The sequence below is a fragment of the Thalassophryne amazonica genome, chromosome 6, assembly GCF_902500255.1.
Source record: "Thalassophryne amazonica chromosome 6, fThaAma1.1, whole genome shotgun sequence".
NCBI classification, from domain to species: Eukaryota; Metazoa; Chordata; class Actinopteri; order Batrachoidiformes; family Batrachoididae; genus Thalassophryne; species Thalassophryne amazonica.
Window position 1 is genome coordinate 69,528,408 of NC_047108.1, and position 14,576 is coordinate 69,542,983.

The window sequence follows — 14,576 nt, forward strand, 5'->3', positions numbered from 1 at the left end:
CTCGCAGGTGTGCAGCAAGCACTTTGTTGACACGGACTATATCAAGGTTATGAAGCCAACTCCCGAAGGATGTTTGGAGTTCATCAGAACAAATGAACTGCTGCAGGAAGCCGTGCCCTGTGTCTTTGATTTCTCTGGATACAGTGTGGGAGGATGGAACAAACAGAGGAACAAAGGAGACAATATTTCCTTCCATAAGTGGTTTTGGTTATTCACCGGTGGCTGCCGTTTGTGACACGTGTGCACGTCAGTCATGCACACGTGGTGTGAACAAGCGATAAGGTGGCTTGACAGTTGCTCCACCCAGATGTTCCATGTGATTGGTTACCTGCAAAGTTATGTCACTTGGTCTGAAACCTCTTCAACTTAAAAGACGCTGCCACTTACGGAGTAAAATAAAATTCTCTGTACAGGTTGAAGGTACTGGAAGCAGCTATGGAGGGGTTAAAGAGCCACGGGCCACTGACCTCTTTTGTAGATGATAATAAATGGTAAATAGGCTGCATTTATATAGCGTTTTTCCATCTGCATCTGATGCTCAAAGTGCTTTACAATTATGACTCCCATTCACACACCAATGTCAGGGTGCCGGCTTACAAGGCACTCACTACACACTGGGAACAACTCTGGGATTAAAGACCTTGCCCTTAGTGAGTTTCTGGTCAGGCTGGGGTTTGAACAGAGGATCCGCTAGTCTCAAGCCCAACACTTAACCAGTAGACCAGGGATGGGCAATCATGTGCCATGAAGGGCCGAAACACTGCAGGTTTTCTTTGCTACCAATCACCTCAGCAGGTGATGGCATTGATGATCAGGTGTTTCTGTGTAGGCTCTCAGTTGTCCAGGTGGTTTCCATAGTAGAGAAGCTTGAATCTTCAACTGGACTGGGTTGCTTGACGTGAGGACGTTTCGCTTCAAATCACAGAAGCTTCTTCAGCTAAAATTCTTGCTCTGGTAGTCTGACTTCTGTCTTGACTTTTGTAGAGAAGAATAAACCAGAAGCCAACAAAAGCTGGAGTTTTTAACCTAACCAGACCCCTCCTACCGAGAGACCGACTGGTATAGGCTAGTGACTAAACAATAGCTCTGATTAGCACCTATTGTGCTCTAGTTAGCACTCTCCTAATGATGGGATGGAAGCCTCCCCTGATGGCTCCCTTGACGACTCTCCTGATGACATGAATGACTCATTACCATGAACAAAAGACTGAAACTGCTTTGACCTGAGTACCCCATTGTAAACAGGGGACAAAGCGTGTCTGAGACCCGCCCCCCGGTTAAGGCTGGGTTTCAACTGTTTTACAAAGAATGCTTCCTTGACACCTCTCTCAAACCATTTCTTCTCTCTGGCTAAGATTTTAACTTCCTTGTCCTCAAACATGTGGTTAGTGCCTTTCAGGTGGAGATGAACTGCAGACTGAGGTCCACTGGCGACCTCTCTGCGGTGCTGGTATAGCCTCTTGTTTAAAGGTTGCTCTACATAGGTGAGACTAAGCAACCTTTAAACAAGAGGCTATACCAGCACCGCAGAGAGGTCGCCAGTGGACCTCAGTCTGCAGTTCATCTCCACCTGAAAGGCACTAACCACATGTTTGAGGACAAGGAAGTTAAAATCTTAGCCAGAGAGAAGAAATGGTTTGAGAGAGGTGTCAAGGAAGCATTCTTTGTAAAACTCATTTTGATTAAACAGGTCTAATGAATGTTCCAGATTAATGTTCCACTGGTCTCATTGTGGCAGATATCAACATTGAACTTTTGTATCGTACCCTATTATAATGCACATCTGAACTTCCACTTTCTCGTGTTTTGTCTGTTTTGACTCATCAGAGCATTTGAAGATGAGGGCAAGGCCAGGCTGGGAGTGGTGGAGTGTGCCAAACATGAGCTGCTGCAGCTGTTCAATGTGCTACATGAGAAAGAGGGTGAGTGTGTGTGTGTGTGTGTGTGTGTGTGTGTGTGTGTGTGTGTGTGTGTGTGTGTGTGTGTGTGTGTGTGTGTGTGTGTGTGTGTGTGTGTGTGTGTGTGTGTGTGTGTGTTTAAGATGGGAGGGGGTTATTTAATACTTTTTGTTTTTGCTTATTTTGTTTGACCCTGGTAACTTTTGCTTTTTTGTGAAATAATTTTGTTTGTGTGCAGAGTAAATTCATGTAAGCATTAAAACTAAAAGGAGGGTATGCTGTGTTGAAAATTCCTTGCTCTGTTAAAAAACAAAAACACTTGGGACATTTTTGAAGAAACTGGTCAATTTCGGTGGGGATGCCAGTTAGGGTTGGGTATTGAAAACCAGTTCCTGTTAAGAATCGATAAATTATTTGATCCACCAACATCAATAGTCTTTATGCTTAACGATTCCCTTATCAGTTATTCTTTAATTCACATTAAGCTAGCTGGTGTTCGAAAATGGCTCTGACCACTTGCCATGACAAAAATACATTTGGTTTTAGGGCTGCAGCTATCAAATATTTTTGGAATCAAGTATTCTATTGATTATTTTATCGAGTAATCGGATGAAAAAGTACTTTTGTATTTTTAAACAATATCAGTAGTGGCAAGGCTCTCCCTAAGCAATGGCACAATGTCGCTGTGCCATCATGCAGATTTTTAAGTTTTGGATGTTTCTGTGTAGGCTGTCAGTTGTCCAGGTGGTTTCCATAGTAGAGAAGAGACTGGACTGGGTTGCTTGACACGAGGACGTTTCGCTTCAAATCGCAGAAGCTTCCTCAGCTAAAATTCTTGCTCTGGTGGTCTGACTTCTGTCTTGACTCAGAAGTCACAAAAGCTGGAGTTTTAAACCTAACCAGACCCCTCCTACCGAGAGGCAGACTGCTATAGGCTAGTGACTAAACAAAAGCTCTAATTAGCACCTATTGTGCTCTAGTTAGCACCCTCCTAATGACAGGGCAGCTGTCCATCCTAATGATGGGACGGACCCTCTCTTGATGGCTCCCTTGACGACTCTGCTGATGACGTGAATGACTCATTACCATGAACAAAAGACTGAAACTGCTTTGACCTGAGTACCCCATTGTAAACAGGGGATAAAGCGTGTCTCAGACCCCCTCCCCGGTTAAGGCTGGGTTTCAAACGTTTCACAAAGAATGCCTCCTTGACCCCTCTCTCAAACCATTTCTTCTCTCTGGCTAATATTTTAACTTCCTTGTCCTAAAACGTGTGGTTAGTGTCTTTAAGGTGGAGATGAACTGCAGACTGAGGTCCACTGGCGCCCTCTCTGCGGTGCTGGTATAGCCTTTTGTGTAAAGGTTGCTTAGTCTCACCTGTGTAGTGTTCGTTACAGTTTTCCTGACATCTGATAGAATACACTACATTGCTCTGTTTGTAACTAGGGATCCAGTCCTTAAGGTGAACTAATTTCTGTCTCAAGGTGTTAACCGGTTTAAAGTAAACTGGGATTTTGTGCTATCTGAAGATCCTCTGTAGTTTTTCCCCTACTCCTGCTAAATAAGGGAGAGACACTCCTCTTCTTCTTGTCTCCGTCTCCTGTCTATCTGGTCTTTGTTCTCTGGGACTTCTGCACTTGTAAGTTTGCACTTAAGTTGTTTAAGTTTTAGATGTTCCCTCTCTCTCTGTTTTCCCAGGTAATTATTTATTTTTTCACATTATTAAGATTTTTTGAGTGCCAATTCAACATGCAGATCCACCTTGGATTTTCTATGGCGACCCCGAGTGCAAACAAGGGAGCAGCTGAAGGGACTTACTACTATTAAGAGTTTTGGAGCTTTGCCAAACCATAAGCCCAGGCGCTCTGTGAAATCTTCAGTCTGTGGACAGGACATTCTTTTTTTTTTTTTTCTTATTGCACATTTCATTTACACTTTTTATTACTGTGATTTATTCAGTGTTTAGTGTATATTTATACATGCCGTACAGAGCAGCTCAAACTGAAGTCAAATTACTTGTTTTCTGTAGATACTTGGCGAATAACAAAGCCTTTGAAAAAAACGGTTGTGGAGTGCAATATTTCCACAACAGCTGCACTGATAAATTAACTCTACAGCCTGTTGATAAAAACTATCAAATCTGAATATAGGCTTTTTTTTTTTTTTTTCTCATCTGCGGAGGTGGAGAGCAGCCAGTGGAGCAAACCACGTTTAAAAAAAAAATATATATATATATATATAAACACACTGCTTTAAAACACACTTTAAATGCATAATAAGTCCGTTTCAGATGATCAGCTCAGACCCTTTCTCTTAAAAGGCTTTATTTTACTCAGCATGTGGCTTTGTAAACTTGTAGCATTACCTGCTACATTGATTAGCGCTTACATTAGTTATGGGCATGCTCTATGGTCTTCTCGGTTTTTTGTGGGGGTGTTACAGTGCCACCTCCAGGCCTGGCATATGTACTACAGCTTTAAACGAAGCTTCGAGGCAAAGAATTTGCCTCAAACACTTTTTGGAATTGCATTACTCGATTAATCGTTTCAGCCCTATTTGGTTTTGTGTCACATGTGCTCTGCTAAGGAAACGAGATTAGCTGCACAATCAATGGGAACGAGTCCAAAGATTTACCCAGTCTGACAACACCTCTTGAGGCATTTTGTGAATGCACAAACCCTCTCCTGTGATATAAATCAAATGCACCCTTGTGCACGCTCCACTGAGGAAACAAGAGTAGCTCCACAATCAATCAGTCAATCTGTCTGAGTCTAACATTTTACCCAAACTGACAACAAATATGAATAAATTAGGTAATTTTATTCCCTTTTTGTGGTTTCTTGAAGCATTTTGTGAATGCAGAAATGCGCTCCGACCTCAAAGCGCGCTCCTGTAATATAAACCAAACACACTCTTTTTCTATGGCATTTAATGGCAGCTGGCATCCTTATTGTTGCCTTGCTGCCACCTTCTGCATCAGTCCGTTATAGCAGTACTGAATCCTCTCATGTATTCTTTCAAGTATTTAAAAAGCCAACACCTCCCCCTCCCACTTTAATTTAATCTTTATTTAATCAGGTTCTTAGAGAAGCTCTTGCCTTTCTCTGGAATATTTATTACAATACATGAAGACATCCCTAATCACCAAAACAAGGTCTTGAATACAGTCTTGCTGACTCCTGCATGAACCTGTCCCAGAGATCAAGGATGCAGTGACCACTTTCATATTTATTTACCAAGACTCAATAAAATCTTAACAGAGAAAACCTGTAAAGCCTACTTTTTGTACACAGAAAATTCACAGGAGGTATTGATAAGGGAATCGATAAAGAATCGGCTTAATAAGCAGACTCGATAATGGTATCAGTATCGATAAAATCTTATCAATACCCATCCCTAATGCCACTCATAGTTTTTAATACCCACTACCAAACCACCTGTTATTACAACAACTGTTCGGTGAAAAAAATATATTGGTCATCCTGTCCCACGTTACCAGTTTGTTTGCTGTGGTAATTTTGAGATGGTCACGCTGGTCTTACCCACACTCCACCGGTTTACTCAATTATGGATTAATTGGGAATTGCTCTGTTTAGCGTGCTGTTCTGTGCCGATAGGAAGGAGCAAATGACAGATATATTTGTGAATTAATACTAAGGATTTCTTCTAATGACCGAGTTGGCCTGTCACAATAACTACTTTACTTAACTAATATAATAAAAATAATTATGATTAACATTATAATTGTCATTTTAAAAACATTTGATGGCAGTAACACGGTAACATAATTGAGGTCCAACCTTTCAAACAGCAATGAGCTGTCAATCTTCTTTCAGCTGCTCCAGTTAGAGGTCACCACAGCAGATAAATTGTTTCCATCTCACCCTGTCCTCTGTATCTTCTTCCTCTGTCACACCAACCACCTACATGTCTTCCCTCGGTACATCCATAAACCTCCTCTTTGTCCTCCCTCTTCTCCTTCTGCCTGGTGGCTCCATCCTCAGCATCCTTCTCCCTATATAACTCTGCACATGTCCAAACCATCTCAGTCTCCCTTCTCTGCCTTTTTCTCCAAACCGCAGGGTTCGATTTTAGCGGTTACCCGGGAACCCGTGGCACCCTACTTTGGGGGCAGGCACACAACTCTTTAGACATGCATTCCCGACTGGAATCCACCGTTTTTATTTCATAACTGTACAGAAATCTATCAAATTTGGACAAAATTTGCGCAGAATTTGACTTTCTGAGACCGACGCATACACAAAATGTCATCAAAAAATGTTCTTCTCTGTTTGTAATGCAGCATTTTATTATACACAGATCAAATGGAGCGTTTTTGAGGGAAGAGCGAACAGCAGCCAGCGGAGAGTTTTTTATATTTCTCTACGTGCGCGCGAGCAAATCATCCGTGAAGATTATTTTATTTATTAACTACACAGATGTATAATAAAAGCAAATGGTGACTGGTTTATAAACACAATTATGACAGAGTTTTTGAGGGAAGAGCTGCCTTAGATTCTGAGCTTAATTCTGATTCTGAGGAAGAACACCTTGAAGTGCTGCAGAGAATGGCAGATGACCATGATGACTGCTAATAGATTTTCTGTAATCACAACAAGTGTAATCAACACTCATGGCAGCCATGATTGTTAATGGGCTGGATGTTTAATAAAACATCGGCAGCTGAGATGACCCCATGCCAATCTGCCTGTGCATATTGGCATGGGTTCATCTCAGCTTCTGACAAGGTTAGAAAATTTCGAAATTTCAGAAAATATTACTCCAAAAACACAAATTCCCTTCCATAATTTCATCCTGTCTGATGAAGGGCGAGGCCCGAAACGTCACCTTTGGTGTGTTATTAAAGGCTTGTTTGGGAGCTAACTGGCTGTGCGGATCTCTTTCGTTTTTTGTTCTTCCATAATTTCACCCCAAATCTGCCCCAGATATCACCAGAATGCACAATTTTCATTCTTTTATATCAAAATTTTGTGGGGGGGCATGCCCCCAGACCCCCCTAGTTGCTTTGCCGCTATGCTGCGTAGCGGTAGGTTTGGTACCGAACTTTTCTGAGGGGCACCAAACGTTTCAGATTTTGGTGCCCTTAAGGGACACAACTATTTATTCTAAAAGGCAAACCCTGCCAAACCGTCCCACCTGAGATGTCCCTCTATGTTTATTCCTAATTCTGTTTGTCCTTGTCACTGCCAAAGAGAATGTGAACATCTTCAGTTCTGCTACCTCCAGCTCCGCCTCCTGTCTTTTTGTTAGTGCCACCATCTCTAAGCCATCCAACATAGCTGGTATCACTACTATCTTGTAGACTTTCCCCTTCACTCTTGCTGATGTTCTTCGGTCACAAGTAACTCCTGCCACCTTTCTTTACCCACTCCACCCTGCCTGCACTCTCTTCTTCAACTTTCTACTGCAATGATTTTATGATTGATATATGATATGAATGATTTTTTTCAGGCATATGAACTGGAATGTGAAGAAATAAAATATCCTCAATGAATAAAACACCAACCAAAACTGTAAACAAGATCGACATGAGGCTGTGTTAGCATCTTTGCTAAAATGTTGATTGCATTCTTGTAAAACATACGTAAGTGCAATAGGCAGTAAGCAAAAATGATCAATGTCATGCCCATATCTTGTACAATAAGCAACAGTGTAATTATTGTGGCAGGCCTTTTGATGAGCTCATTGTGGTTTTGTTTTTTAAGGTGAATTTGTTGCTCAGTTCAAGTTCACTGTGCTGCTCATGGCCAATGGACCTCTGCGAATCACAAACAGCCTTTTTGAGCCCGAACTCTATCAGTCTGAACATGAAGTGGATGACCCGGAACTGAAGGTAAAATACATGTGTTCATTTATTTGATGGAGTATTTTGTCCTTTGCCTGTGAAAGCAGGGTTGGTATAATGGGACTGTTATGGCAGGCTGATTACCGACCTGACATTTTCAAAGTATAGTAATTGTGTTTTGACATGTTGAGTATTGGCCATTGTGTGGTTATGAAAATGGATGTTTTGTTTCCCTTTATTTTAAAGGCTTTGCTGCAGAGCTCAGTAAGCCGCAAGGCACAGAAAAAAAAGAAAAAGAAGGTAAGTTATAAGAAATTATTTTTAATCAAACAAATGTTAGTACCTGTTGAAAATGCTTCTTTCCCATTTCAACCTCTAATTTAATTTATTTTAAGGCCACAAAGACTGTTGAGAGTGCAACAGGACAGCCAGTGGAGACTGAAACTGCAGAATAAATCCATCAGGCTCACCTTTCTGTCTTCAAGAATATCTGACAGGCATCTGATGACCCAAAGAACAGACGTCAAGCATCCTTCTGTCCCTGCTGTCTGAGGCACTTGCAGACGTAGCCGTTGTGAATACCTCCGAGTCTAACTGATGTCAGTGTGGGATGATGCCGCTCCTAAAATCTGTCACTCTACCTAAAATACACTGTATGTCCTTAGTATATCTCACTCCCCATGAGGCCAGGGTTTCCCCCTTTTACAGTTCCACTTTGAGAGAGGATCATTTGTGCGAGGGGATACGTTTGACTGGCCTCCCCCTTTTTTCCCCCAAAGTAGCAGACAGGGAGAACAGTGTGCACAGTTGTGCCATTGTAACATCAGTTGAATCCGTTGAAATAAGTGAATTTTAACTGTTTTTTTTTTTTCCTTTTTGTTTTTTTGTTTGTTTTTTTTTAATCATGGTATCACATGGCATAATCATACATTACAATCATAACTATTGACTTCAGCTAAATTCATACTTGTCTCAAGTGAGTTTGCTCGGACATTGTGTACACTGCTAGGACTCCAGGTGACCCAACTAACATTTTCTAACACTGATGACTGAAGGCTTTCAGGTTGAGTAACATAACGTGTGAACTCGTTATTCTGTTTGCGGCTACTAGAACTCCTGCCATGGGATCAGCGTTCAGTCCTCTGGTGTCACTGCTGAGTGTGACAGTCTGTGTTTACATAAGAGTTCCATAAATGTTAAATATATGGATGCTTTTGTAAAACAAATCCCATTTTCAGAGACTATTTTTGGAAACATTAAAAGCCTCCTGACATCATTTGTGTGGTTTGATTTATGAATTTTGTCAGTTAACACAAAGCAGTAATCCTTAATGTTTAGGCATAAGCAAGTTTGAGCTATAAAACCGATCTCATGCTTCTGATTTAAGTTCAACTTTGCACAGTCAAGAAGGCTGGCATGTCTGTCAGAGTTAAATGTTACTACTGTACTTTCTGTGGAAATCTCATCACCAGCTGGAAAAAAAAAAATCAAGTGTAGTATAAAATTAGCTTATGTTCTTAATTTTGACTGTCTCATAATTATGACTCGATGTAATTAATTCTAACAGTCTAAAAAATTTGGATTATTTATTTTAGTCCAACTGGCAGAAATGGGCTTGATGTTGTAAAACATTGCTACAAATTCCCTGCTTTCATGTAATTAAATTTTTGTTGGGTGTCACTGAGCCTGTCCCATATGTTGCTCAGACTTTGTAACTCGCAAAGTGACACGTGTCGATGGAAGAGAGCGAGACTTATTTTAGAGTCCCTTTATGCAGTACGGTGGCTTAGTGGTTAGCATTGTTGCTTCACAGCGAGACGGTCATGGGATCGAGTCCCACCTGTGGCCTTTCTGTGTGGAGTCTGCATGTTCTCCCTGTGTTTGCGTGCATCTTAGGAGAATTGGAAAGTCAATCAATATAAGTCAATATATTGTCAATATAAAGTCAATATAAAAAAATTGATTGATTGATTGAATCAATTTTTCAAATTTTTTTTTTATATAGCGCCAAATCACAACAAACAGTTGCCCCAAGGCCCTTTATATTGTAAGGCAAGGCCATACAATAGTTATGTAAAACCCCAACGGTCAAAACGACCCCCTGTGAGCAAGCACTTGGCTACAGTGGGAAGGAAAAACTCCCTTTTAACAGGAAGAAACCTCCAGCAGAACCAGGCTCAGGGAGGGGCAGTCTTCTGCTGGGACTGGTTGGGGCTGAGGGAGAGAACCAGGAAAAAGACATGCTGTGGAGGGGAGCAGAGATCGATCACTAATGATTAAAAGCAGAGTGGTGTATACAGAGCAAAAAGAAAGAAACAGTGCATCATGGGAACCCCCCAGCAGTCTACGTCTATAGCAGCATAACTAAGGGATGGTTCAGGGTCACCCGATCCAGCCCTAACTATAAGCTTTAGCAAAAAGGAAAGTTTTAAGCCTAATCTTAAAAGTAGAGAGGGTGTCTGTCTCCCTGATCTGAATTGGGAGCTGGTTCCACAGGAGAGGAGCCTGAAAGCTGAAGGCTCTGCCTCCCATTCTACTCTTACAAACCCTAGGAACTACAAGTAAGCCTGCAGTCTGAGAGCGAAGCGCTCTATTGGGGTGATATGGTACTACGAGGTCCCTAAGATAAGATGGGACCTGATTATTCAAAACCTTATAAGTAAGAAGAAGAATTTTAAATTCTATTCTAGAATTAACAGGAAGCCAATGAAGAGAGGCCAATATGGGTGAGATATGCTCTCTCCTTCTAGTGTTAAAGTGTTTATAATTGTCCAAATCTTACTTGTAAAAGACCTTGATCTCAATGGGACTAACCTGGTTAAATAAAGTTTAAATTAAAAAAAATCTAGTGTAATTACCCCTCCCTCATCTCGTCAGACTCCATTAATGTTCCACTCCCTAACAGTTGGTGGCGGTAATGCGCCGGATCGGTTTGCAAACCGATAGAAGAAAAGGGCAATGAGTTGACTGCACACGAAGCGAGGTGGACGGAGCTTGATTTACAGTTACTGTATATCACCGTGTTTAAAAGTAACCGAGCTGTAATCTTTTGCGCTGGCATTTTGCACTCAGTGAATCTGAATCCTCGTCGGGATGAGAGCTAAGGTTTGTGTTCTCTGTCCGCATGTACAGTGTGAAGTTTTAAGTGGAACTACGTTAGCTAACTAGTTAGCTAACTAACTGGAAGGTTTAAACAAGTGCTTAGCTATGATTTGTGTAACTTTAAAATAAATCAATAGAGTGATTGGAATGCAATTATGTTATATATATACGCACACTAATAACGTGTCTCTTGTTCGCAGTGGAGAAAGAAGCGCATGCGCAGGTAAGACTTTTCGACAGATTTTATGACGTCACTGACCGTGTCAGCTCTTTGTGATCATTTGCCCTTCTACAGTCCAGATTTTAATGGATTTTCTGCAGATAGTTTAGGTGTGCCTTGCAGGTTTTTTTTTTCTTCTTTTAGTATATAAAATGTATATGTCACTGACATGAACAAGCGAAGCTCTTCAGCATCTCACCATGTCATTTAGGTCCTTCAGACTCTTTTAGTAAATGCTTCAGGGGAGCATGAGCATGGCTAAAACCTAAATTTCTATTTTGTTTTGTTTCAAAGAGTGAGTACCAAAACATGTTGCGCTGTAGCAACGCTAATTTGCGGAGTTTTATTTCACACGGTTTGCGCCCTTCAAGGATCCAAAGGATCGCTTGTGGCTTTTTATGGCCATCCGGTTGTTAAACACTGACGTAACGCATCACTTGATGAATCTGTTTCCGGGTCCAAAGACCTGCAAGTTTACAATTCAAGTTACGTCTGTATGATCCTTTTAAAGATCTACAGTTTAAGCTTAGTTTGTGTTTACAGTGTGCGCAAACCTCTGTCCCTCCCTTCTCCACCTCCGTTAACCACATTTGTCTGTTTCTAAGGTAAGAACACTTAATAAAACTTTTTTCTTTTACTTTATATATTTTGTTATGCACACGTAAAATATATATGTCTGTTTGTTAATAAAAAAAAATCCCGGGGAAGACCCAGGACACGCTGGAAGGATTACATCTCTCGGCTGGCTTGGGAACGCCTTGGGGTTCCCCCGGAGGAGCTGGGGGAGGTGTGTGTGGATCCGGAGGTCTGGGCGGCTTTGCTTGAGCTGCTGCCCCCGCGACCCGACTCCGGATAAAGTGGAAGAAAATGGATGGACGGATTTATTACAGTAAACAGGACGTTAAAGTGCAAACTTCACTTTTCACCTGAATGACATGAACAGGAAGTGATCGCAGCTCACAGCAACTCCCATTGAAAATAACAGAGAAACGACCTGATCTTCTGGCATTTTTACATAAAACAAACGCAATAACAAAGTCTAAAAAAACAATTAATATATCCAGGAGAGTTTTAGGCACAATATACAAAGAGTTTTATATTGCAATGTTAATGCTGTTGTCTGTGTGCAACGGTTTAAGTGCAGCCTGATCAGAGTGTCTCAGTGCAGTTCTCAATGTTAATGACAGCGCGCCTTTTTTGTTTGGAGCCGGAAGTTGAAAAATCACATGATACGTTGCATCACACTTAAAGTAGACCTGCACTGAAATAAATGCAGTCAAATCTTTGGACCAAAAAATGAGTTATATTTACAAATAAGGTCCTTCTGAATGTAGTAAAGTAAATCTGCAAGCCCAGATCTGTCATTCAACGGAGAAATTTTCATTTAAAAATGACAAATTTACAGCTAAAATTTAGCCCTCCGCAAAACTCATCACATCCGGGACGCTGCCGAGACGTCAGGGAAAAGACCCTATCCCAGCATGCATTGCGTGCGCCAACTGTAATTTGTGGGTTTACGTCAGTTTGCATCTGCACCTTTTTCTTGTCTTATACGGAAGGATCTACTTTTTTTAAAAGTTCATATTGTCTTGCGGCATGTTTGGTGAGTACACATTTCTTTTATTTGTGCTTGAAAATTATTTTGGGGAACTTTTTCATACGCCCGTTTGACTGAGTGGTGTCGCATTGAAAGTCTACTGTCTTTCGCCTCCGGTGTTACTGTCGCGGGGTACGGAGGCGGGACCCGCAAAGAATCCAAGTCATTAAAAAGATATAAACCTCTCTCAGTGGCCACGGAGCTCTGTGGCTCCGATTACCGAGACGTGCGGCGCTGCGGAAAGTCTGTCCTTGCAGCAACAGGTGTCACCGGCCGCTCCGCATCAAAACAGCGAGTGTATTCTCTGGATTTGTGCCAAGTTGGCTGCACCTCCATTCAGCAGACAGGTACATGGTGCCGGCTGCACAACAGACACGGGGGCGATGTGAGTGGCCCGCTTCCGCATTTACCGAGTACGCAGACTCAGTAAGCGCAGCGGAGGCAGAGAGCGAGGCGTCGGGGAAGAACGTCGCCCGCTGTCAATGTCGCTGCTGATCTGAGGATGCAGAGCTGTATCTCACATTCATTGCAGCTTACTTTTGGATGTTGAAACCAGGATGTGTATAACAGTAACATTACTAACAGATAAAATCAATTTCAATGCGGGATCAGACTGAAGGCGGGAGCACTCCGTCTTCTGCCGGACGTCACTGCAATGACCCGGATGTACAAACAGTTTTCGCTGAGGGCCAAATTTTAGCTGCAAATTTGTCATTTTTAAATGAAGATTTCTTCGCTAAATTACAAATTTGGGCTTGCAGATTTACTTTACTGCATTCATAAGGGTCTTATAAATACATATCAGCTATTTCTTTCTGAGATCTGACCACATTTATTTCAATGCAGTTCTACTTTAACAACCGGATATTGTCCTGTTTGTGGCCTTTTCCCCTATGGGCAGATTTTTGTGCCATTTTTTTGATTATGTCTCTCACAGTGGACATGCACCTAAAATGAAAATTTCAGACCCCTCCATGATTTCTAAAAGGGAGAACTTGCAAAATCACAGGGTGTTCAAATACTTATTTTATTCACTGTGTGTGTGTGTGTGTGTGTGTGTGTGTGTGTGTGTGTGTGTGTATATATATATATATATACACACATATACACACACACGAGTATATGTGTATGTATGTGTAAACTTGTACAAATGTGCAAGGATTTCTCAATCTTGGTGTTCTCATGGCAACTATAGGCTGAAGCGCAAAAGGAGAAAGATGAGGCAGAGGTCTAAGTAAACGGTCTTGATGTCATGTTGCTGTCTCAGAGTCCAGTTCTGAGGACTGTCGTCTACATCAGCCAGAGCCATCTACAGAGCCTGTGGAGATGAGCTGAATGGCGATCATTTCTTCTGGAATGTTCTGAGCTCCTTTTATTGCCAGCTTTTGTCATTTGTATTTCTTATTAAAAGTTAACAAAAACAAAGCTGCTTAAGCTTCTTGATTTCAAATGATAAACTTCAAGCTGTGCTTTTTAAAACTGTGCTGGCTACTTTCAGAATAAATACAAAATGCCTTTCAATATCCTAGTTCTTGGTATGTGTAGTGTGGAATAATTGGGTTACCTTCTTAACTAACATTTACTTGAAATACAGCTGTAACATTTACTTAAAATTAGAAAGGGGTGGGGGAATTAGAAAGGGGTGGGGGTGCATTTCAAGTCAAAGTATCTGTTCTCCAAACGTATTTTAAGGAAAACTGTTTGGATCAGGCTGGAATCTGGTATAGCAGTGGAGGGACATTCCAAATGAATATGACAGAAAAAATCTGAATGCTTGAAGAAAGAGTGCAACAATAAAACAAAGATAACACTGAATTTGATAAGATGGAAACTTGAACACCGGGATACAAAACATGCAGACTGCCAGACTGATATTTCATGGAGTCCACTAAATGTTGATAACGGCACTACTGTGTAGCAGAGAGACTGGAAACAGTCTTAGACCGTAAAGAA

The 14,576-nt window shown here is 41.4% G+C and overlaps 1 protein-coding gene and 1 long non-coding RNA gene across 2 annotated transcripts in view; both read left to right on the forward strand.

The window, feature by feature from the left end:
• pa2g4b (proliferation-associated 2G4, b) overlaps positions 1-8,980 on the forward strand; it is a 26,700-nt gene extending 17,720 nt beyond the window's left edge. Inside the window, exons 10-13 of the mRNA XM_034172420.1 lie at positions 1,828-1,922; positions 7,625-7,752; positions 7,951-8,004; positions 8,100-8,980. Of these exons, the coding sequence (XP_034028311.1) occupies positions 1,828-1,922; positions 7,625-7,752; positions 7,951-8,004; positions 8,100-8,159 (337 nt within the window). The 3' untranslated portion in view covers positions 8,160-8,980. The remainder of the gene's footprint in view (positions 1-1,827; positions 1,923-7,624; positions 7,753-7,950; positions 8,005-8,099) is intronic.
• Positions 8,981-10,654: 1,674 nt separating this feature from the next.
• LOC117511650 lies at positions 10,655-14,051 on the forward strand. The gene is made up of 3 exons (XR_004561019.1): positions 10,655-10,809; positions 11,007-11,029; positions 13,819-14,051. It is a non-coding gene; the product is annotated as an uncharacterized LOC117511650 (long non-coding RNA).
• The last annotated feature ends 525 nt before the right edge of the window (positions 14,052-14,576 follow it).